The sequence below is a fragment of the Triplophysa dalaica genome, chromosome 14 (genome assembly GCF_015846415.1).
Source record: "Triplophysa dalaica isolate WHDGS20190420 chromosome 14, ASM1584641v1, whole genome shotgun sequence".
In the NCBI taxonomy this organism is placed as follows: domain Eukaryota; kingdom Metazoa; phylum Chordata; class Actinopteri; order Cypriniformes; family Nemacheilidae; genus Triplophysa; species Triplophysa dalaica.
The window spans coordinates 12799786-12823037 of record NC_079555.1 but is presented as its reverse complement, the minus strand read 5'-3'; the positions used below and the strand labels follow the sequence as shown (position 1 = coordinate 12823037).

The following is a 23252-nucleotide window of genomic DNA, read 5'->3' as shown; positions in this document are numbered from 1 at the left end:
CATTTGGCAGACTATTCAGCCGTGCGTTCATGTTTTGTTTCATCCGTACATTCAATCCCTGGGAATCAACCCCATGACCTTGTTGATGTCAGCATTAATCTCCACCAGCTGTGGTGCAATTAAGCTTATTTGCATCTTTTAATAGTCACCATTAAATTAACTCTGCATTCACATTATCATCATAAGGAATCATAAGGAAAGAATCCATCCCACTTACATGAGTCTCTTGCTATTGTTGCTGGGGCGAATCTTGGCTACTTTAGGGTACAGGCCTGCCACGATCACCGCCTTTATCAGCTTCTCGTTCTCTGCGCAGCATAAAAAGAGAAGAAAAAACCCCAGTGTGAACAGAAACATGGTCAATACACAGCTGAGAACAAACCCAAAGTTATATATTTGCACAATATTGATGGGAAGGTGGCAGGTGGATACTGTATGCAGACAGACAGAGATACCTGAGTTTATGTTTGAGCTGGGATCTTTAGGGTCCTTGCAATTCACAAACCCAGCCGCCAAAAGATGCGCCGCAAACTGACCTTTCATGTTCTGAAGCATCTGTGGCGACAGAGAAAGAAACAATGTTTCCGTGCAAATGTGCAATGTTCTTTTAACTGTTGGGAAGTGACCATTTTCTCTTTTTATCATATCAGATAATAAAAGGTAAATGTCAACATTCATCAACTGAAATAAACATGTCATACATGAAAGAACAATGTAAACTTTTTTGATAAACTTTTTTTTAAATAAACTTTTTTTAATTATTTGAAGCCTTTACAAACTGCTTTTAATCAACATTATCAATGTTATAAAAATAAGTTGAAAAATGGCTGTTCAAAAATTATATTACATTGTATTTAATATAATAAAAACACATTTAAACTAGCCTAGCAAATAAACAAATAAAAAAATAATCTTAAAACGTAAAAAAGCTAATTAAAATAAATGAAATAAACCATACAAAATCCAAATATTTTTTAAGACTATTAACCAAAATATATATAAGTGATCAATCAGAATGAAGCTGATTGGTCCAGACTGACCTGTAGTGTGTTGGCAGACAGGAAGTTGTCCCAGCAGTATTCACGTTCAGACCTGCCGCCCTGTTCCTTAGCATCCTCCCAGCCCTGATAATACCATAAAACACACAGAGGAACATCAACAACACAAACAACAGGTAGAAGTTATTCTGACAAGTTGAGTTTTGTCTTTGGCTAAGTTTTTTTCCAGTGTGATCCTGTAGAATATGAGCATAGAAAGAGAATTGTTTTAGCAATGCAAGCGAAAGCGATGTGTTCAATCCAATCCCAGATGACACACATAATGATAAGAAATGTATAGCTTGAATGTGCTTTCAAAAAAACATACTGCCAAATGTCTGCCAAATACATATACTGCATGTATAACTGCATGTTCCCAGATTTTTGTCCAAGTACTCACCCAAAAAGCATTGACAACAGTAATATGATCACTCTTGGAGTTCCTAGAGAGGGTTTTTCTCCTGTGGTCTGCAATCTTCTCCTTCCCCTGAGATAAACAGATCAATGAGTCAACAATCTCTCATTAAAGCACACACGCGGAATCACCTAAAACGCTCTGGATTACACATCCTGCAGTCTTTGGAATTAAATTTAGGTTGTTTTTGTATGTACCAGCGGTATGAAGAAGGGGTCTTTAAAGCTTAGGCTGGTTGCGATGGTAAGCACGGGGTCCAAACATCCTAGAAGAGCCCCAAACAGAATCATTTTTCCAATGTGAGGCTCCACCGGCAAACGGGCGAGATGAAATCCCAACGGGGTCAACTCTTCATTGCGGTGCAGAGCATTCTATGGACACATATGGATATATTAGATAGATGATGGACTGTTTCGAAAGACACAAACCAATAGATCCCTATTGTACAGCAGTTGTTAAAGAGTAGGTAGCATGAGATCATGAAAATGACATTTCATGCAGTCTGTCCTGTTGCCGTGTTTGAAAGTAAGCTGTCTGCCAAGTTGTAAGTCCGAAGGTGAATAAATAACAAAGTTATTTGCTTGTAAAAATGGGAGTCGACTCTAAATCAGACAAACGAGACGTGGACTAGTACACCCGCGTATCTACGTCACCATACAAAGTCCCCGCATACGTTTCGCTGAGACTGACGCTCGTTCGTGATGCGTGTGTATCATGTCTAGAGTCTGTGTTCTACAGTGTGAAGCTAAGTCCGTCTTATTTCAACTACCAAAGGAAGAACGTCTGAGGGAAAAATGGTTACAATTCATTTTTCAAATGATACCAAAAGGAGTATAACCCCAGGGTTTAACTGTGCGCGCGTCATTTCACCCAACATTGGTTTAATAATCTTGGCACGTTCACTGCAGGGTATGTGAAACGACGATCCTTGAAAGAGGGGGCAATGCCAACTCTATTTGGACCTGTTGGGTCCACCGAATCACAACCTGTAAGTGTGACTTTTGATTTTTGTCTTAACTTCAAGAAATATTTTTGTACCTTATGTCTGTGTTTAGCTAATGCATATAACGCTAACATTAGCATGTAGCGTTATTTCTGGGGTGTTACAGTTTGTTTATCTTGCTATTAACTTTGCATTTTGACACATTTGCCGCACGTGCACCTATATAGAAATATTTGGGTTTCATATATATCATTTCTCATAACGTCGACTTTCTGAAATGCTCTATGTACCATGACATCGCACAGTTAAGACGAAATAATAGTATTACAAACGTATTAACAGTATTTTAAGAAAACATAATATTTTATTTCATTGATGTACAAAAGCACAACATGCATGTTGTCACGCTGGGAGTTTTTATGACAAGAGTTGTCACTTGCCACTGACAAACATCCTGCTCCAGTCGTGGTGGAGTTTGTTGTGGATTAGCGTCTTCTTCCTCGTCAGACTCGGGCTCAAATTGGTTCGGTAAAATCGCCGTCATCTCTAGCTACACATATATATATATATATACATACATACATGACATCCAACCACATGTAAACCATAATCCTGTAATGATGGGAGTGGGGTTCCATTTGCGACAAATGATGAACGCGTTTGACCAATAACACCAGACTACACCATCTGACCAATCACATGACACAAGGTTAGCGGGTAGGCGGGGCCTAGATGGATGAATCGCGGAACGAATCATTTGAGAGTCAGTCAAGAAGTAAGATACGAATAACTGCCTATTATTACGACATTATAGTGTTTAGACACATTCTATGTACATAAACTTGTTGTTGGACACTCCATAAACCAAAGTAGGTCCTAAAAAACCATGTGCTAGGTACTCTTTAATACAATGCCATCATTACATTGCTTCCTAAGATATATAACTATACTGTACATAACTGGCGGATCACAGCATTTTATTTATATGTTATACAGCACTATAAGTGTATAACTGATCATTGTCACGGGCAAGCTGTACTATTGTCATCTCTGGCCTATTGATCATATTACTGTATCGCAGTGGTTTTCAACGGGGGTGGGGTGGCCCATAAGGGGGCCCCACATGACTACCAAGGGGGCCTCAGGATGACTAAAAAACAGTTGAACATATATTACTTTTAAAATTAGAGAAAATGAGCATTGAAATACTATATAATTTTTATATTGAATAACATTTTTTCAGTTAATATCAAGCTCTAAAATAAGTTTTAACTGTTTTTTGGTAGAGCGAAGAGGGGGATTTGAATATTGTTATATACAGTGGGGGGCCTTGGAGTCAAAAAGGTTGAGAACCCCTGCTCTATGGTCCTATAAACACTTTAAATTTAAAACAAATCTTAAATCATTTTATTAATCCAATCACTTCTATCAACTCTTCTCTCTATTCATGTCTTGATCCCCTCACCAGGTCTATCAGGTGTGTGATAGCCAGCTCTATGGCTCTCTCTGAGGGAGGGTCCACACATCTCTGCAAGAAAACCGCAATGGGGCCCAACTTTAAGATCTAAAAGAAACAGAGAAAGAGAACATCTTAAAGGGATAGATTCCCCAAAAAGAATCATTCAGCTATTATTAATGTCATCAAAACCTTCGGCTTTCTCAGTTGTGAAAGACAAAAGAAGATATTTTGTAAAACGTCTGGATTTGTATCTATACAATGGAAGTCAATATGGGCCAGTGTTTGGTTACAAATGCTCTTCAAAATATCTTCTGCTGTGTTGTGCTGAAGAAAGAAAGTCATATAGGTTTTGAATGACATGATGGGGAGTAAATAATGACTTAAGATTGTGAAATTCCCCTTTAATAACCAATAAAAAAGATGTACTGTATGAACAGCGCATTTTCTGCGGACACAAGCAAATGCGGCAAAAAAAGCAACTTGGGATTGGGATGCCCACAATATTAAGAAAAAGCATTCCCTTTAGTAAGTTAAGTAAGTGATAAAGTAATACAAGTTGATGCACGAGGCTTTGTTTTGTGAGGGCGAGAGCAGGGTTCATCAGGGCACCACCGTGGCACAAACCAAGAGACAGAGCAGACACGTGGAGGTGAAAATGAACCGTAATGGACACAGCTAAAAAGCCTTGTTAGACAATTACACTGCCTCTCAGATACAATGACAGTGATTAATGTCCCTTTTAATCCATTAGTTTGTTTGTGTGCTTGGCTATTACAGCCACAGGAGACTATTTGTGAAACCTCTCCCTTCAGGCCCCATTAAAACAGATACAAGGAGAGTCTAAGCGTGAGAATGAGTCACTGCTAGAAATGTTCAAAACAATTTCCCCCAACTGCATGTGTGAGAGGCTTTATCCCTCTAAGGATGGCCAAAAACACATCATTCTTATGTATTTAAACAGCATTCACACCCACTACCTGCACTTGTGCCAACACAACCGGACAAGTCCATCGGCCCGGTGTGAATCACAGATGGCTTTCTGTGAGGAAATTGAACTATGCAACACATGAAGTATTCATGTAAACACACACAAATGGAGCGTTGGATACGGTACCTTTATTTGCAAGCAAAGCTCTTCCAATGGAGTGCGCTGGATCTCCGGTAGCTGGTAGTTATCGAGGAGGCTGGCCCTCAATCCATTATACAGGTGGTAGCATTTCCCAGGAGCCACCCTGTGCACACAAACACACAGACACCATTACACATGAAGATGCAGAAAATAAAATGTCATACTTCTTCCATTAGGACTCTCTGTGTGATGAATGCAAATTAGCGTTGTTGAAAAACAATTGAGAGTTCAGTCTTCTGTTGTGGAATAATAACAGATAAAGCAAAGATGCAGACAGAAACGCATTTACATTTATTCTGTTAACAGGCATATCTATCCAAAGCGACTTAGACACGGATAAATAATCAGAAAAGGAAGATGCTACAAATCGGGTTTTGGCAGTCCTTAAGGTTATCGAAGATATTGATCAGATATTTATATTATAGATGATTTTTTGAGGATGATTTTTGCGTGCGCGGAAACTTCTGGTAATATTTCCTTAGTTGGAGCATCCACAAAAAAATCTACCGAGCCTTCTGGACATGTAAACTGATAACATAGATAGAGAAAATGTTTGACCTGCAGTGACCTATTATTTTGGAACTTTTTAAGGTAAACCCGGCCTTAAAGTGGTGCTGCAATGATGTGTCGCGCATTCTGACTTCTTTACACAGTTAAACGTGCTGTCTTCTCATGCTTAACATGGTCAACTTGTCAAAAAACGAGTTGGGAGTATTACGTAGTATTTCTGTGCTTGATCTACTTGCCCAGCGATCCTACAGGTTTCTGAAGGGTTATTTCAAACATAAAAAACGGTGTTGAAACTTTTTTTTCTTAGTCCCTTATTGAACAATTCTTCCAGAAAAGCAAGCGGCAGCATGGAGAGCAGAAGGAGATGCGCAGATGTCACTTTCACTTGTGTGCAGGAGAGAGAGCATATGTTCGCGAAGTTCAGGTGTTCAGAAGTTCAACGCTGGATTTGAAGATCGTTTGAAACTGATATATGAAGCCGCCCAGCACTAGAAAATGCCGGACAATGAAACTGATGTCTTTGTTTTGTTGGCAATGTGCTTTAGTTCAGCCTACCCCTCCCCCCTGCATGCGCCATATAATTTTGGCGTAATCAAATGAAGTAATCGTACAGGTGTATCTATCTTTTATAAATGTGATCAAACTAAATACTCTTCGAAGATATGATGTAGGCAATAGTACTCTATAGGTACTCAAGATTAATAGGAGATTGGCAGAAACCCTGTGTTAGGGCCGCTTTAAATGCTACTTCAAAACGAAACCATTTGGTCAACCAGACTCTTCCGGTCTTCCTGGGGCGGGTTTTGTCAAGAGTTGACTATTCAATTTAATAGTTTTATAGTTTATATTTATTATAAGCAAAACTAGATCGATACTCCACCCAAAAATGTAACTTCTGTCATGAACGACTCACCCAAAAGTTTTTCCAAACCTGCTGAACGATATTTGGAAGAATGTCAGCAACTGACAGTTCTGGGACATCATTGACTCCCATAGAAGAAAGAATTGAAATGGCATTCAAAGGTTCCGCAGAACTGTTCTAGTTATGGAATTCCTTTATTGAGTCAACAGAAAAAAATTCTTAAACAATCATTTCCCTACTATGGTAGTCAATGGTGCCCCAGAACCGTCAGCCACTAACATTCTTCCAAATTTCAACCGAACAAAGACATGTATACAGGTTTGGAACAACTGAAGAGATGAATTTAAATTTAAATTATTTAAATTATATCAAAATAAAAAACAATTGTGGAACAGACATAGGATAAATCAAACTAGAAGTAAATTAAGAAATGATCATGAACTCTGTGAGCAAACCTAATGCTGCAATGTAGATCACACTTTCTATCGAACTCACACTCTAGCGACGCAAGACCAGACAAAGCTAGCTGATGTGAAAGTCAATTTGCTTTTCCATTAATATAGCACCACTATAGCGTTACCGTGGCAACGGGGCGGTGTGTGTGTGTGTATGACAGTGTGTGCCAGGCACAATGAGAGAGTCGGTGTACATTTGAATGGTTGCGTGAACTAGTGTGAAATTGAAATGGTGTGTCAGAGCCTGTGCTGAGCAGCGGGGCAGATTTATTTAAAAGCGAATCTAGTCGCTTACTTATTATCTCCCTCTGTCTAAACTACACACACACACACACACAAACGTTTCTCTACTCTCTCACTCAGTGTCTAAAAAGCATGAGTCACTGTGCCAATTTAACCCGGAACACGTAGACGCCTGACGTAAATGCTACACACACACCTGAAGATGTTAGTCTGCCATATAACTACAAACCAAACATCATCACAAACATATTTCACAGATGATAGATGCATCATCTAGAAAGTAGAAAAACAATATTTTTCCTTAAAAAGAAAGAGAAACGAGTAATGTTTCTGTGAGAGAATCTTTGCGTGTACGTTTCCTATCAAATGACTGAGAAATTCAAGGTAACAACCGAAATGCAGTGAAACCTTGAAAGAGCACAAAGGAACCTCACAGGTGAGGACTGACCTTCATGAATAAACTTATACTAGTGTAAAATGAATGAAAGAAAACTTAAGAATGAGAGGAGAAAAGAGGGGGGGGTAAACCGGGCTCAGGGACATAAAAAAATCCATTCATTCGTTCACATTCATTAATGATACTTATTAATTCATCAAATGAATGACAGCAGATGAGCACTAAAATGAAGATCAGATAAAAACACGTCCGGGCGTATTGTAAATTGTGTTCATCTTTTAAATATATTTTTTGTAAATGAATCGACCAAAATCAATTGTCCACTCTTCTTTAAAGATAGTTCTTTAAAAACCGGTGGAAAAAGGGTCAAACCAAAGCCAGTGATACATTGTGGAAAAATGGATTGAAATGAATCTCTTCATCCCATTGCATTCCTTTTCTACCTGTGGGAGAAGCACATACTGTATATTCTAATGATTTGACATTCCAAAGGGTTCAGTTCCTCCGACTGAGATTGGATTTGATACTTGTGAATGGATTGAGGATGAGCTGCTGATATATAGAGGGAATAACACATAAATGAGAGTGAGGGAGAGTGATTTGTACCTGCCAGCGCGGCCCTTCCTCTGTTTGGCGTTGGCTAAGCTCACCCACTCTGCAGTCATGGTGCTGATGTTGTTCTGCGTGTCAAAATGAGTTTCTTTAATCTTCCCTCCGTCGATCACGTACACGACATCATCTATCGTGATGCTGAAAGACAAGTGAAGACAGTTTGACAAATATCACAGCGTACCGATGGTGACGCTCCAGTAGAGTAATACCTCAAATAAAAAGCGTGCCGACAATGTCTTAATAAAAATCACGTCACTGGTCACACATAGCATAGTTTGTGTAAACAATGTCTACAATGTTATATATTTTACACACAATTAATAAACAATTCTATTACACTGGTGTTATATTAACAAATTACTTGTGGTTATACTATTTCCATTGCAATATTTCAATGTCAGAGTACTGTAAATGGTGCTGTGATTGTTTATAAGCAACAGTACGCCACAGATACTTTAAATAGAGTTGTCCATGTATTTCAATTCTGTATAAACCTTTTTATAATCGTAGGCTATAGTTAAACTACTATTCAAAAGTTTACCACCATTCTTCATATGTATTTTCAATTTCTTAAAAAAAAACGTAAAACTTTGGAATAAGACATTGTCTAGAGGAATTTTGAACATATAACTATAAGAACTGTGATGTGATTGAAGATGCTAAAAAACAAATCCACATTTGTCACAGTGTAGATGAAAAGAATTTGCCTAGAATTTGGACAAGTTTAATCTACGATTTTAAGTGTCAGGTGCTTTTCAAACAGTATTGAAGTAGGTCCCGTATAATCGGGCATATTTTCTGGCAACCCTTTTCTTCACTATTCAGTCTGTGTCATCAATTTTAAAAACACATTTTTTAAATAAAATATCTGTTTTGTAATGAAATCAATCAAAGGTACAATAAAATATTCATAACCATGTCTTCAGAGGTGTATAAAGACCTTACATAATGAGGAGTTATGAGTTTTATAACCTTAAAAATTAGCCATCTCTATCTATACAAAACGGTGCATGTCGCAACCTAATCGCTAGATGCTGACAAAATCTCCAGACTGTTCCTTTAAAGCCAGACTATGCAGAATTTTAAAGCATGGACACATACAACATGAATCCTATCACTCATAATTTATAATACACTAGGGGCCCTATTTTAACGATCTGAAACGCAAGTGTCAAAGCGCGAAGCGCAAGTAACTTTGTGGGCGGGTCTCGGCGCTGTTGCTATTTTCCCGGCGGGATAAATGGCTCTTGCGCCCGGCGCAAATCTAAAATGGGTTGGTCTGAAGTAGCTTCATTATTCATAGGTGTGGTTTGGGCGTAACGTGAAATAAACCAATCAGAGCGTCATCCAACATTCCCTTTAAAAGCAGGTGCGCAAGTTCCATTATGGATTGCTATTATGGCGTATTTACCAGGCGCAAAAATATGAGCATGCTCAACTTAACTGGTAAGTTGAAGGTTTTTAATGTACTTACATTATGGTAAAGGTGATTTCACAGTCTTTTTTTTCAGTCTTTCAGTTTTTTCAGTTTTTCAGTCGATTTTTTTTCCTGGTTCTTGACGGACAAACCAATTTGTCAGATGTCCTTATATACATATATGTCTTATTGCCACTATTGGGCAAACAGGTCTGATCCTTAATTACTACAATTAGCCTGAATAATTTGTAAGATAGATTTATGCATATTTGTTCACATCTTCGTGGCACACCACAATGAATTCCGTCATCTCATGTGTTAATATTTTTTTAGTTTAACAATTTATGATATGCAAAAATAACTGTTGCATCTGTGTAGATTACATGATCAAAGTGAATGCGCGTTGTGCACGCTATACATTATGGTCAAGCATGCGCCCTTAAAATAGCATAATGAACAACGCGCAACGCGCCACTGACTTTAGACTAGGTTTTTTGTGGTCAGTGGCGCAATTGTTTAATGGAACAGCAAAATAGCACCAGGGATTGTTTGCGCCGGAACACGCCTCCTTTTTTGCGCTGAACCGCCCCGGGAGCGCAAGTTCATTCACTAGTTTAGCGACGTGCTTCTGTGGAGGGAAAAGCGCGCTCTGCGCGGGTGCAAAATAGGAATGACACATGCGTCGGTGTACAACGTCAATTGCGCTGGGTGCAAGATAGGGCCCTAGGTGTGTGATGAAGCCTGCATCTACAGAAACATTGTAATCTAAAAATATTTTAATTTATTTTCATTCAGCTCTTTCTCCTCATGCTCGCATGTGGGTGTGCTCTTTCGCTCGCTGGATGACGCGTGGGCGTTCATATCTGGGAGAATTGTCCAATAAGGTACTGAGAACCCTTGTTACAAAACGGGCATCCATGTTCGATAAAAAAAGTTTCCGACACCTGTACGAACCCTGGCGAAGTGATTTCAAGCACAGAAATTTTACGTCATACGTTCAACTTATTTTTTGACAAGTTGACTTTGCTAATCTTGAGAAGCCAGCACATTTAACCATGTAAAGCAGTCAGAATGCATGAAATAGCGTGTTACCTCTGCTTAAACTTCCGGTACACATTCACAAACAACAGTGTGCCTGTAAACTATTTCTGGTAACAAACGCGAAAAAGAACAGTTACTTGGCTAAACTTGTCTCTCCAATATTTTGAAATTAGACTCTGTTACCATGTTATATTATTAGACACTAGCTAAACGCAAACCGGAAGTTAAACGGTCTATCCAGAGGCAAGACCCCAGGCAGACAAAGCTTGTTATAGAAGCCGTTTCAACCCTAAGGAAAGTCCAAGTTTGAATGTTGTGTTTGGAAACATTCATTGAAAATCTTGCATTGTGTGCCTTTAATATCTTGGCACAAATACACTTAAACATTTACACTTCATTTACATTCAGATCAAAAGGTTTATAACCTCATGAAAACACTACTGTTAGATAAATCTACAACAGAATCTCTTTTATAACTCTGTAGCAAATACATGTTCAACATCAAAACAGAGTTTGGATATTAACAACTGTTTAAAATATTAACAAAATTATTAAAATGGCAGAAAAGCCTGATAATACGGCTTCAACTTGTGCATACTGATGAAGCTAGCTAGATTGGCAACAACAATGTGTTGTCTAATGTGGGCGGAGCCTTTGACAAAAAAGCTAATTATCTCAGCTGTTTAATCATATGATGAATTTTTGTAGAAATCTACGCCACATTTAAGAGGTAATAAAAAATGAAGATAGAAAAATATGGTTTGTTTTCTTTAAAAGCAGACACTCTGTTTTTTCATTTGATATATTATTTGTCCATATACTCATTAGAGAAAATGTACTGAGAGCCATCACATTTTAGTGAACAAAATGCTGCCGCTGACTGGCAACTTTATAAAACGAAAAGGCCGGCGGGGAAAGAGTTAACCATCATTACGGCCCAAAACGTACAAATGCTTATGTGAATCTTGACGTGCATCCCACTAGTACAGTTTCAACACATCCAAGCACACGAACCTGGTTTCTGCGATGTTGGTCGCGATCACAATCTTGCGAACTCCTGGAGGCGGCTTTTTGAACACCTGAGGGGAGAGAGAGAAGCAAAGTGTCATTCATGAACATAATAGCACTATTGATGGTTAGAGGGACTGGATACAGGGCACAGAGAATTGAATTCAGTGCAGGCAGATGGGAGGCCAATATCACATTTGAAAGCAGCAGTAGAAGGCAGAGAGCTTGCCGCAGCTGTCTACACTCACCTGAGTCTGAGACACCGTGGGCATCAAAGAGTGAAGGGGGATTATTTTAAATCTGTCTGAAAGAAACGAGATACAAGAAAGTCAGATCACAGGCTGCGGCTGCTGTCTTCTTGCATTTGCTGTTTTTCTGCTTTATAAAGGTGAATTGAGAAACAACCAGCTTTTAATATTCTTAATCCAAAATTAGATGTTGCATTATTTAATTGAAATACATATTCAGTTTTTTCCGAATTTACTATGTATATGTACGTGTTTAGGTAAAAGGATTCTTTTTGTTTCATTCTGTGAACTACTAACAATATTTCTCCCAAAAAAAGCATTGTTTCTATTTTTTTTAATTGTAGAAAATGAAAACTGGAGAAACAGGTCAAAATAACAGAATACTCTGTACTTTTTCAGACTACAAATACTGCAAAGACAACAAGTTCATATTCACTTTGAGCAATACAACAGCAATACGTGTACATGACATGAATTTATTTGTTATTTCGAATTCTGTATAAGCACAAGTGTATTAGACTATCTACCTGATTTAAACATCTGGTCAGCCATAAGCAGATCATTCAGGGTGCTGATGTTGTCCCAGCCAGGCAAGAATACTAGAATTGCTCCATTCTGGAAAAAAAACGGCATCTAAATGCAGATTCACACAGTGGTGGACTATAAAAACAGGTTAGAAAACCTGTCAAAGTAGGATTCCTATTTATGCACCAGAACAGAGAGATGGAGTCGAGTGTTTGGGATTTGGTTCAGTTAAAAAGACAAGGCTTTACTTTTCATGGCATGACTTTCACAGGTTATCAACACACACAGTATTTTTTAACAACTCTTCAAATGGCAATGAGAGCAGTGAAAGGACTGTAAACAACAGAGAAGACTGAGAAACGAGATTGTCAAATTACACAATCCAGACCACGTGTATCGCACACAAAGAAAACAATGTGCACAGACACATCAAACTGAAACGTTTTCAGTTCACGTCACTGTGCAAGTTTTTGACAGCTCCTAAATCAAACTGCCTTGCCAAGCTATGCTCTCAAGGGCCAATTTATATCCTAAAAATTGAGTCACCCATCAAATCCAGATAAAAGTGAATTAAATCCAGCAGAAGCAATCGGAGGATTTTAACCTCATAAAAATGCAGCGTGTCGACGGAGGGGAGGAGGCAGATAAAATATGAAGTGTCCCCAGACAGCCCCGGTTCTATATTTAACAGCCCGGCAACGTCACATCAAGGCTACATGACAAATTAAACAGTGGACTTACTTTTGCTATGTATGCATGCACAGGAGTTTCACAGCATCCTGTGACCTAGATTCCTCTGTGTAATGCACACTAAACCTTGACATCAAAACACCCAGCATCCCCAGATGTTATGTTTAATTAACACTGCTTAATCTCACTGTTCCGCTGTGACGTCCGAGACTGTGACACTGATGACGCAAGCACTCATTTATATGAAAATCTCTTCATCTCCCCCAGGCAAAGAACCGTAAGCAGAGACACTGAAGTATGGGTATGTTCTAAATAGAAAGTTATTTGCCTTATATGTAAGCACTGTGATTCATTCACACAAGGCCCTTTTACTAAGACGGACAGTACAAGTCAGACTTCAAGGAATAAGGAATATAAAAAGACAGTCAAGTCAATGAGGGCGCGAAATCTTCAGTGAACACATTCATTAAAACTGCTTCTGATCCTCTGTGTAAAATGTCATGCCATGACTCTTTAATTAGCCAATCACCATCCTCCTCCTCTAAAAGACAAGCTATAATGCTGTATCTGACAGGTCATGGCCAATAAACGCACTGTAACTCTTCTATAATGGATCTTAGGTTCTGCCCCTACTTTTTTCAGTATGAGCACGGTCTGACGTCCAGTTGAAACAGTCTTGGTATTTGTAAAAGCAACAATTCACCCCAAAATTAAAATTCTGTCATCACTCAAGTGGTTTCAAATCTGCATAAAGTTCTTTGTTATGATGATATTTGGAAGAATGCTTGTAACCAAACAGATCGTGGACACCTTTGTCTTACATAGTTTTTTTTCTTAGTATGGTAATCAATGGTGCCCAAGAACTGTTTGGTTACAAGCATTCTTCCAAATATCTTTCTCTGTTTTCATCATCAATACAGGTTTTGAATAACTTGAGTCGAAATATGTCATTTAAGATGGATATAGTCCATAGAGGGCGGAAGTGCATTTTGAGATTTTAACTGAAGACTATGAGGGCAGATGAATTTTAAAAAGTGAATGACCCACATTGATAGATTTTTTTATAATAAACTGCAATATTTCAAGGAAAATTTAATTGTCATTTTTTATCTCACTAGGACTCTAAACTATTTCTGTAGCTTAGCTCAGGTTAATTTATTTTTGAAAAAAGCTTTAGACCAAACTATAAATGACGTTTAGTTGCGATAATCTGTATATATTTTGAAGAATATTGGTAAACAAACAACACCAGACCATTTTGACTAACATTGTATGGACAAATGAACTTCTTTTAGTGCTCCACAGAAGAGAGAGTCATTCACACATTTTGAACCACATGAGGGTGAATAAATGATGACAGAATTCCTTAAGCTTTGTCCCTATGGATTGCTATTATACAGTAAATACCCTTTCTACAGCCTCAAGGACTTGCTGACTATAGCCCCATGGGTCTTCATCGGCTGACGTCACCCCAGTGTGCACTCAAATAAAAACTACAAGGGCATGGGACAACATTTGGAATGGGGCCAGAAACAAAAAATACAGTGAGGGAAATAATGATTTGATCCCCTGCTGATTTTGTAAGTTTGCCTGCTTACAAAGAAATGAAGGCTCTATAATTTTTATGGTAGGTTTATTTTAACTGATAGAGACAGAATATAAAACATATTTTATATAAAGGTTATAAATTGATTTGCATTTCAGTCAGTGAAATATGTATGTGATCCCCTATCAACTAGCAAGAATTCTGGCTCCACAGATTGGTAATGTGCCTATATGGACCACAGATTAGTTCTGTCACTTTAAGGAAGTACTCCTAAAGCAGCTTGTTATGTATATAAAAGATGCCTGCCAACAGAATCGTTATCTTCCATTTCAACATCCCCACCCCCATAGTATAAATCAAATAGGTTTTAAAGGATGTCATGGACAAGATTGTAGACCTGCACAAACCTTGAATAGATCACAGAAAAAAGCTTGGTGAGAAGGAGACAACTGTTGGTGGGCAATTCTTTGAAAATGTCAACCTGACCACAAAAAAACAGCGTTTTTTACTATGGCAACAGCACAGATTTTAACATTTGGTGGTTCAAATACCCATGTGAGATCTCTCTTCAAATTTGTAAATGAATTTGTTTCATTTTTAGAGTCAGGTAAGTGCCATTTTCAGGATTGTCACATCCATAACACTATATTCATTTTCATGTGTCCATTTATGAGGAATATGTAAAGTAACTATCTTATGTTCTATAAAGGGTCATCCCTTCTCCATTCATTGGGTATTATTGCTTCAAGATTGTGCATTTTATTTCACAGAAATCTTACAAAGTTTATCGTCTCCCAAAACCGCGACCTTTTTTGTCAGATCCATAACGGATGTTTATTTCCCTTTTTTGTATATATTTTTTTTAAAGACCAACATTTTTTGATTCAGTAAAATATAAACAGATAGTTCAATATAATCATAACAAATTCATTCTCGGAGCATTTTTATGTGTTGTCCATAACGCAAAATGTCACGTCAATAACGCTGGAATTACCCCGGTGCGATTATTTGGAAATAGAAGCAATACTAAATAACTATCAATTGCCCTTTGTCTGGAGCTCCCTGCAAGATTTCCACAATGGAGTAAAGATGATCATGAGAAAAGTTAAAGATCAACCCAGAGCTACACTGAAGAAGCTTGTTAATGATTTCAAGACAGTCGGGACCATGTTAGCAAGCAAACCATAGGTAACAACCTATGCCACAAAAGATTAAAATCTTGAAGGACCCGCAAGGTCCTCCTGCCCAAGAAGGCCAGTGGACTAAAATGTATCCTGACAAATCTGCAAACCTCTTGACCAACTATCAGTAATGTCTACTGTGCTTGCACTGCAAAAATTGACTTTCTTACTTATGAAATTTCAGTGAATTTGTGCTTAAAACAAGCAAAAAAATCTGCCAATGGGGTAAGAAAAGTAATTTGGAATAGAGTTAAAAAGATTTTTTAGCTTGTTTGAAGCACAAATTCACTAAAATTTCATATTCAGATTTTTCTGCTCATCAAGAAAATGCTTCTTAATTCAAGAATGTTCAGACATGTTTACTGGAAAACGAGAAAAAAAGTCTAAGCAAGAAAGTTATTTTTTGCAGTGTGCCAACAAGGGTTTATCCACCAAGTATGAAGTTATTTTTTCTAGGGGATCAAATATTTATTTCACTGACTGAAATGCAAATCAATTTATAACCTTCATATAACATATTTTCCTCATTTTTTTTTATATTCTGTCTCTATCACTTAAAATAAACCCACCATAAAAATGATGGACCCTTCATAAACAAACAAACTGTTACTGCTCTGGTGCAAAAAACATGGACTAATTGTATGGGAAATAAAAAGCATAAAAAATGATTATTTAAGGTTCCCCTTACATAAATATATGAGCATATGACTTATAAGCCTTTTAAGCAAGAACACATAGTGGTACGGACAAGGAATGAATGTTGCCTTGAAAGGGAAAGATAACCAGACAGAACCTGAGACTGTTTGATGCCTTTTATCTCACCCTCTATGACACATCGCTGCAATCATGCGACACACATAGCTGTATTCTTCAACATAAAAGAGCCGCAGAGAGAAACAAATCCCAAAGGTTTTAAGAGAAGTATGGGAAATGCAGTTCAGAAAAGTAAAGATAAGAGAAACGGAGAGAAGAGGGTCTATTAAGCAGTCCCATTAGCACTCATTTCATGCCAACATGTTTTGCTTTCCTAGGCCCACCATCTGTTCCTGCTTTGGCCAAGTCACACACAGACACACGCGTACACACAAAAGCACCCAGGCGTGAAGGACTCACATCCTCGTTCCTCACGATATGCCGGATCAATGCCACGATAAGCTCCAGATTGATCTTGTCATCATCATCCATCATCTCCAATGCGTCGATGGTGCTGTCTGAATACCTGCCAATCAAAACGCTACATCATTTCTCAAAATGGTGACTCAATACGAGCGCTGCTATTTATGCTCATGCGGCCAAAGTCACCTTGATATCTAAAAGATAAACGTTAATGCAGTCTTACGTCATCGCGACGAGAACTATTTTTAAACCGCACTAAATTACTTTGTCATAGTGGATGCGCACAGGTTTGTGAATTGAATGCCTCACAATAATATTATTCATTAAACAGACCATTTCCTTTAATGACTGTCAGGTACAGTTGGAAGAGCGAGATTTATTTTATGGTAGATTACGTACAGATACAAGAGTGTCCATAAGAATACACAATGTACGGAACACAGTGAGAAGTTGAGAGATAATGACTGACCGCTCTCTGAGCGTGCGGGTGTAGCAGGGCCAGCTCTCGCGGTATTCAGCATCTTTCTGCTCTTTCTCCTGCCGTACATTCTGGCCGTGCATAAATCCTCTTCTGGGTCGAGGTCTGTGCTCCCGTCGGTGCAGTGGCTTGAATCTGTAAAACGTTGATTAAAAGTTAGACCCTTTAAGCATGAAATCCATCTGTTGTCCTGCCTCTTCTTCTGACAATTTGACCAAAATGTTTTGGAACAATTTTACCTTAACATTTCCACCACATCCTCCAGTAACAACTCTTCCACTGGGTATGTGTATCCAGGAATATGAACCATGGGACAGTTATCTGTACAAAAAAGAGGTGAAGAAAAGACTCAGTGATTCCTAGTCAGTGCTTGTAACTTATTACATGGTTGGATTCTCATTGTTCATGATCCGACTCTTGCCTTTGAAAGCTAAAGCTATTATTCCGGTCATTAGCGCTATGCTAAGTCCTGTCCTATTGTGTTCTTTTGAGTAGTACGGAGAGTTTTAATAGTCGGTTACATTTTACAGCTCCACAAGATCTCACACACATAGTTGTCCAATTCTAGTGTTATATGGATGTGACATAAACCCTCAGAGAATGTATTTGTCACAAATATATTGAACCATCTTTCTATATTTTACTGCAGATTTAGAACGATATCAGTCTGTGCACAAGTTTTCTGTTTTAAAAAAAGGGAAACAAACAAAAAAATACAAGTTTTTGAGAGACTAAATACTTGCATGAAATGCATAAAGCAGAAGCAATAATACCCAACAAATGGATAGGGTAACTCATAATAGGATTTTCATGTTCCCATTTAAAGCGGCATTAACCGGACTATGGGAAATCTTGCTTTAAAATTAAAAAATGCTTTGAAAACTTTGAGACTTCACATAGGTAGTTAAACCACCAAATGCTTACATATATGGTATCAGTTTAGTTAAAGTGATAGTTAACCCAAAAGTTCTGTCATCATTTACTTTCCCTGTTGTCATTTTTAATCCTGTATGACTTTCTTTCTTCGCAGTGCACAAAAATGATGATATTTTTTTGAAGAACAGCACTGGCCGCCATTCACTTCTATTGTATGGAAACAAAACCAATGCAAGTCTATGGGGGCCAGGAAACAACATTCTTCAAAATATCTTCTTCTGTGTTCTGGGTAAGATAGAAAATCAAACAGGTTCTAAACAACAACAGGGTGAATAAATGGTGAAATAATTTTTATTTTGGGGTTGAACTATCACTTTAAAACCTTTATTAAAAACGGTATCATGGTAAGGTTGACATTTGCGTGGAATTGCCCGGATCTTCTCAATAATACTGTGCAAAGTCTATTAAGATCATTTACTTGCATTCCTTAAATTTTCGTACCGAAATATCTGCTGAATTTTTCAGCATTGAGCGTGGCACTCATGAGGACTATTTTGAGGTCTTCCCGAGTACGTAACAGGTCTTTCACGATATTGAGAAGAACATCTGACTGAAGACTCCTCTCGTGAACCTCATCCAGGACCAGATGACTTATACTGGAGAGATACCTGACCAAATACACAACACTTTAGAATTGGACAGACATTGCATTGCATTAAATGACAGAATTAGGACAGAAAGTCTGAAAAATGTAGGGCAATGTTTACACAGCACGTTTTAAAAACACAACACACCCAATGCAAACAACTGGAAAAAAATGGACTGCCCTGTTGGGCACGCAGCGTTACTCAGTATCACCATGGTTACAAAAGTTATTCACAGCTATCAAGAGAACAGGTTGTTGTATAACTGTTGCATAAACAGAGTGATTCCAGAGTCACACCTGTTGGTAAATACAGTTCTCACGGTGTGAACGTAACCTAAGAAACAGCATTCAGATCCCTTTCAGTGTTTTCTGTGTACGAATATTTCAGCAGAAGAGATCAAAGAAGAAAGCAACAACAGTGAATAATGTTTTCTCTATGTGGGCTGGACTGGAAGCTGTCTGAGTGGTTGAGTCAAGCTAAGAAGCACTTTTTCGTTGAAGCAGATTTAATGTCAGTTAATGATATTGGATGTGTGTGCTATTGTAGGTGTAACACTGCTTCGAGTATGCATAAGTGTATGTGAGCAGGTCGTGCACCTGCTGAGGGCTATTTAAACACTACCACCTCTTACTTGGTTTAAAAAAGCCACGGCACACAGATAGCGGATGGAACAGGTGGAAATAAAAGAGCAGATCGGAAAGGTGTGAAGAAAGGGGACGTTAAACACTTACGGATCCGAGCGGAGCCATTGAAGAATAATGCCCGTCGTACAATACAACACGGAGCCTTGTTTCCGTGGCAACCGGCTGAAAAGTCGAGCCAGAGAGTGGGAAGAGAAGTGGAGAGAAAAACATAGTATAAATGAATTCAGTTGAAATATTACAGTGAAATACAACAGCAATCCTGTTAATAGAGTTTATTCTTCTATATAAACATTTCACAGAAAAATGACTTTCCTGCTTTGTCTAATATAGAAGAGAAAGGATCGGAAAGCGCTCGGACGAACAACTTCTAATAATCAAAAAACATTTCAATGATGCCTAAAACTTTACAAAACACATTAGAATACACACATTTGTATTATGATTATAATGTAGAATAAAAGCAGAAATGAACAGTTCTTCCTAAATGAAAAAGTAAATCGAACAGAAAGGCCTGTATCAATACTTCAACTTCCTATTTTACATTACCAAGGATGATTTTGCAATTCATGAGCGTTTATAAAACTAGGAACAATCTACTCCCATACACACAGTCGATCGCATGAGGGCAACAGGGAAAGAAATATGGGATTGCCACAGGCTTTAGAATGATGTAGAAAAGAGGAAGAGGGGTTAACAGAGAATCTAAGAGGCCCTGCACATATTAACCTCTCATGGCCTGAAGAAGGTATCATCTGCATCCTACATCCTACTGCCCTCCTCCTCGCACTCCATCATCCCTTCCACCATTCTCTCTCAGTCCAGTGCTCACTCACTCACCACAGCAAGACAAGATTAACAGCTCATTTCACCTCTCCCTGTCTCTCACCACCATTCACACTTTTCACATTATCACTTCATCTCTCTGGGCTCTGCTGAAGCAACAGATTCCCCACTGATTCACCTCTCCACCCCCCCCCCATCACCATCCGATGTCTCTCTCCTTGAGGGTGTGACGTGTGTGAAGGGAGTTTTAGACACCTGATGAGCGGCAAATTCAGTCTGACAGCATCCTTAACATGTCTATAGTCGCACAATAAATCAAGAGGGATTTCGAGGTTGGGAACCAAATGGTAATTCCCTTACTCCACCACCTATATTGATTTCATTTTTTTATATATTTTGTCCTAAATGTCCTACGTATATTTGACAATATTAAGGTCATTTTTAAACCTCTGATGGTCAGGTTTTCACTGTGGTGGAAGCCAAAGTGCCAAAGTGCACAGTTTGCTTGTTTCGGACATCAACTATGTAATACACACCAGCAAGAGGAAGATCATCAATCCGATAATTCAGTTTAATCCAGTTATTACTTGCTGTATGACTTTTGAACCCTGTCTCCAAAAATACATTTCTGTAACATCCACCCGATGGGAATATTATGTCTTGGCATTCTAAAAGGTAGCAGTATGTCATCTATACTCATTTTTATAAATTTGACCTTGGTGTCTGTGAAAGGAATATTAATAGTGATGTTGCCTTTAGCAAGAACCACTAATAAGACAAGATGGAACAAAGGGAGATGGAAAAAGCAACTGAGGAAAAAAGAAGAGTTGGGAGATATTTGGCAGTAAAGCTCTAATCAGTTCAATCTCTTCTCTCTCAGCTCTTCTCCCTCAGAAGAGAGGCAATTATCTGCTCTCGGACACAACATGTTCCAGTGACCTCGCTCCTTAATCCACTTTCCTCTCGCTTGAACACTCTCAAGATAAAAACGCTAGGCTAGACTAGACTAAATATATACAGGCGGACCTTCACTACATCTCAGATTTCCACACTATAATAAAATGACTTCACATACACATTACATAAATAAAAACGACATTTTCCTAAATAAAAAAGTTGACTGTTCGAGGACAACATCTTATATTTTTCACAAGTAAAAAATGATCAAAAATCTACTGGACTGTAAAGTTTAAAAAAAAAATCTGTGGCATTATGTATTAGTCCTGGACAGCTGGTTTGGTTTATGTGCCGAAGAATAAGAAAACACCATTGAAACTTTCGTTCACCTCGATGTTTAGTTTGACCTAAAACCTAATTTACTCACCTCTGCAGACGAATCTGATACCCACAAGACTTCTCATCTCCTACCGATTCTGCACGCTCTGCAGCTACTCTCTCTGCTACCTAAACACAAGAACATACACTTAACATACATTTTTGATCCTCATCTTTGCTCGAGTGTTGACTGTATTTAGACTTACTGATATGGCACTGATTCGACGTGGCTGCGTGCAGACAACCCTGCACAGAGAGCCCATGCCCCTCTGAATATAGTCATCCAAGATAAACTGAGTGACCTGGGTGGTCTTCCCACAGCCAGTCTCTCCACTGATCACCAGTACCTGATTTTCAGTAATCAGCCTTACCAGCTCCTACAGACCAAGACAACAGAAGATCTTCAACGGAAACATTCCCAGCGTAATTCACTAGCTCAAGGTTCAATACGTTGCATGTTTGTTTGATGTCACATAACTGAAGATTGTATGCATGTATACACATATCTATGCTGTATAGATAATGCAATGGCAATTACCTCTTTCATTGCATACGATGGCAGCTGTTCTCTGAATTTCTGAAAAAGACATGTACCAAATTAAAGCAATTTAACACGGAAAGCTCCACCGAATGTCTGTCTGTCTTTGTATGTCTCACCAGCATATCGAGGTATCTTTGGTTATCAATTTTCTTCTGCAGATCTTTCTTGAGCTCCTCGTCCAGGGAGGGTTGACGCTGAACATAATGGCATAAGTACTGCAGATCCTTTTCACAGTTGAGTCCAGTTTTCACACTCGTCTCCAACTCATTCTGCTTCTCCTCCTTGAGCTCAGTTTTTGGCAGTCTCTGATTATTCTGAGATTCTGGAGGATCTCCATCAAAGTAACTGTAAATGAAGACCTTGCTATTATGCACAGCTCGAATTGATAACTAGTTAAAGGTTTGAAACACTTCTTTATGTAGGTTTCTTTTATACACCTCTGAAGAGATAGTAGATACGTTGATTAAATTGCATTTCATTCAAAAGATCGTCCAAATAAAAAATACACACTGGACCTTTAAGTAAGACATTTATAACGGTAAAATTACTGAAAAAGTAAAACAGTGAAAATACTAATGAAAAAGGTGGCCATAGCCTATCAAATTAAATATGTTTTGAAATAAATAAGACATACATGTATAGGAATTTGTTTGCTTGTTGAAGCGATTTTATAATTTCTTGATTTTCCAGGTTTTTCAAGATAATTAGGTAAATCCTGTCAATCGTACAATATTGTATTAATGTGCAATAACCTGTGGCTGCCGGGCTCCTCCTTCACACTCCGGTTTCTGGATGAGGAGGGTAGGGAGTCGCTGTGTGGATCTCTCTGGACAGAGTTCAATAACCTAGTGATGTGCTGCTCACGTGATGCATCCATCTGAACGACAGCCCTCTAAAAATGACAAGAAAGAAACCATATTCTTTGCTTTATTATAATGTATTATTAGCCTGAAACTCCTAATAAATGGCCACATTTCTATAAAACGTTTGCACAGGCTATAGACTTTGATACATTTGAATATATTCCTATTGGTTTCATTTTTTTTTTCTCTTTCAGAATGCCCTAATGGAATTGACCCATTGTTTAATTACAGTTTGCATAGTTTTTCTGAAGCAAATCCAAAGTAAGCACAAATGTACACACTGAAACTATGACAAACCAAAAAAATTGAAA

At 38.3% G+C, this 23252-nt stretch overlaps 2 protein-coding genes across 2 annotated transcripts in view; both read right to left on the bottom strand.

Annotated features, from left to right (window-relative positions):
* The window catches only part of LOC130435844 (uncharacterized), a 476195-nt gene that overhangs the window by 100314 nt on the left and 352629 nt on the right, over window positions 1-23252 (bottom strand). The window lies entirely within an intron of this gene.
* The window catches only part of dhx36 (DEAH (Asp-Glu-Ala-His) box polypeptide 36), a 28888-nt gene that overhangs the window by 5101 nt on the left and 535 nt on the right, over window positions 1-23252 (bottom strand). The window contains exons 2-22 of the mRNA XM_056766670.1: window positions 22831-22970; window positions 22195-22423; window positions 22076-22114; window positions 21744-21914; window positions 21587-21666; window positions 19567-19641; window positions 18690-18856; window positions 17552-17633; window positions 17304-17447; window positions 16832-16937; window positions 12304-12391; window positions 11777-11832; window positions 11535-11599; window positions 8057-8200; window positions 4969-5086; window positions 3861-3959; window positions 1650-1823; window positions 1438-1524; window positions 1041-1124; window positions 456-555; window positions 218-308 (exon numbers count right to left, since the gene is read on the bottom strand). Of these exons, the coding sequence (XP_056622648.1) occupies window positions 218-308; window positions 456-555; window positions 1041-1124; window positions 1438-1524; window positions 1650-1823; window positions 3861-3959; window positions 4969-5086; window positions 8057-8200; window positions 11535-11599; window positions 11777-11832; window positions 12304-12391; window positions 16832-16937; window positions 17304-17447; window positions 17552-17633; window positions 18690-18856; window positions 19567-19641; window positions 21587-21666; window positions 21744-21914; window positions 22076-22114; window positions 22195-22423; window positions 22831-22970 (2339 nt within the window). The remainder of the gene's footprint in view (window positions 1-217; window positions 309-455; window positions 556-1040; window positions 1125-1437; window positions 1525-1649; window positions 1824-3860; window positions 3960-4968; window positions 5087-8056; window positions 8201-11534; window positions 11600-11776; window positions 11833-12303; window positions 12392-16831; window positions 16938-17303; window positions 17448-17551; window positions 17634-18689; window positions 18857-19566; window positions 19642-21586; window positions 21667-21743; window positions 21915-22075; window positions 22115-22194; window positions 22424-22830; window positions 22971-23252) is intronic.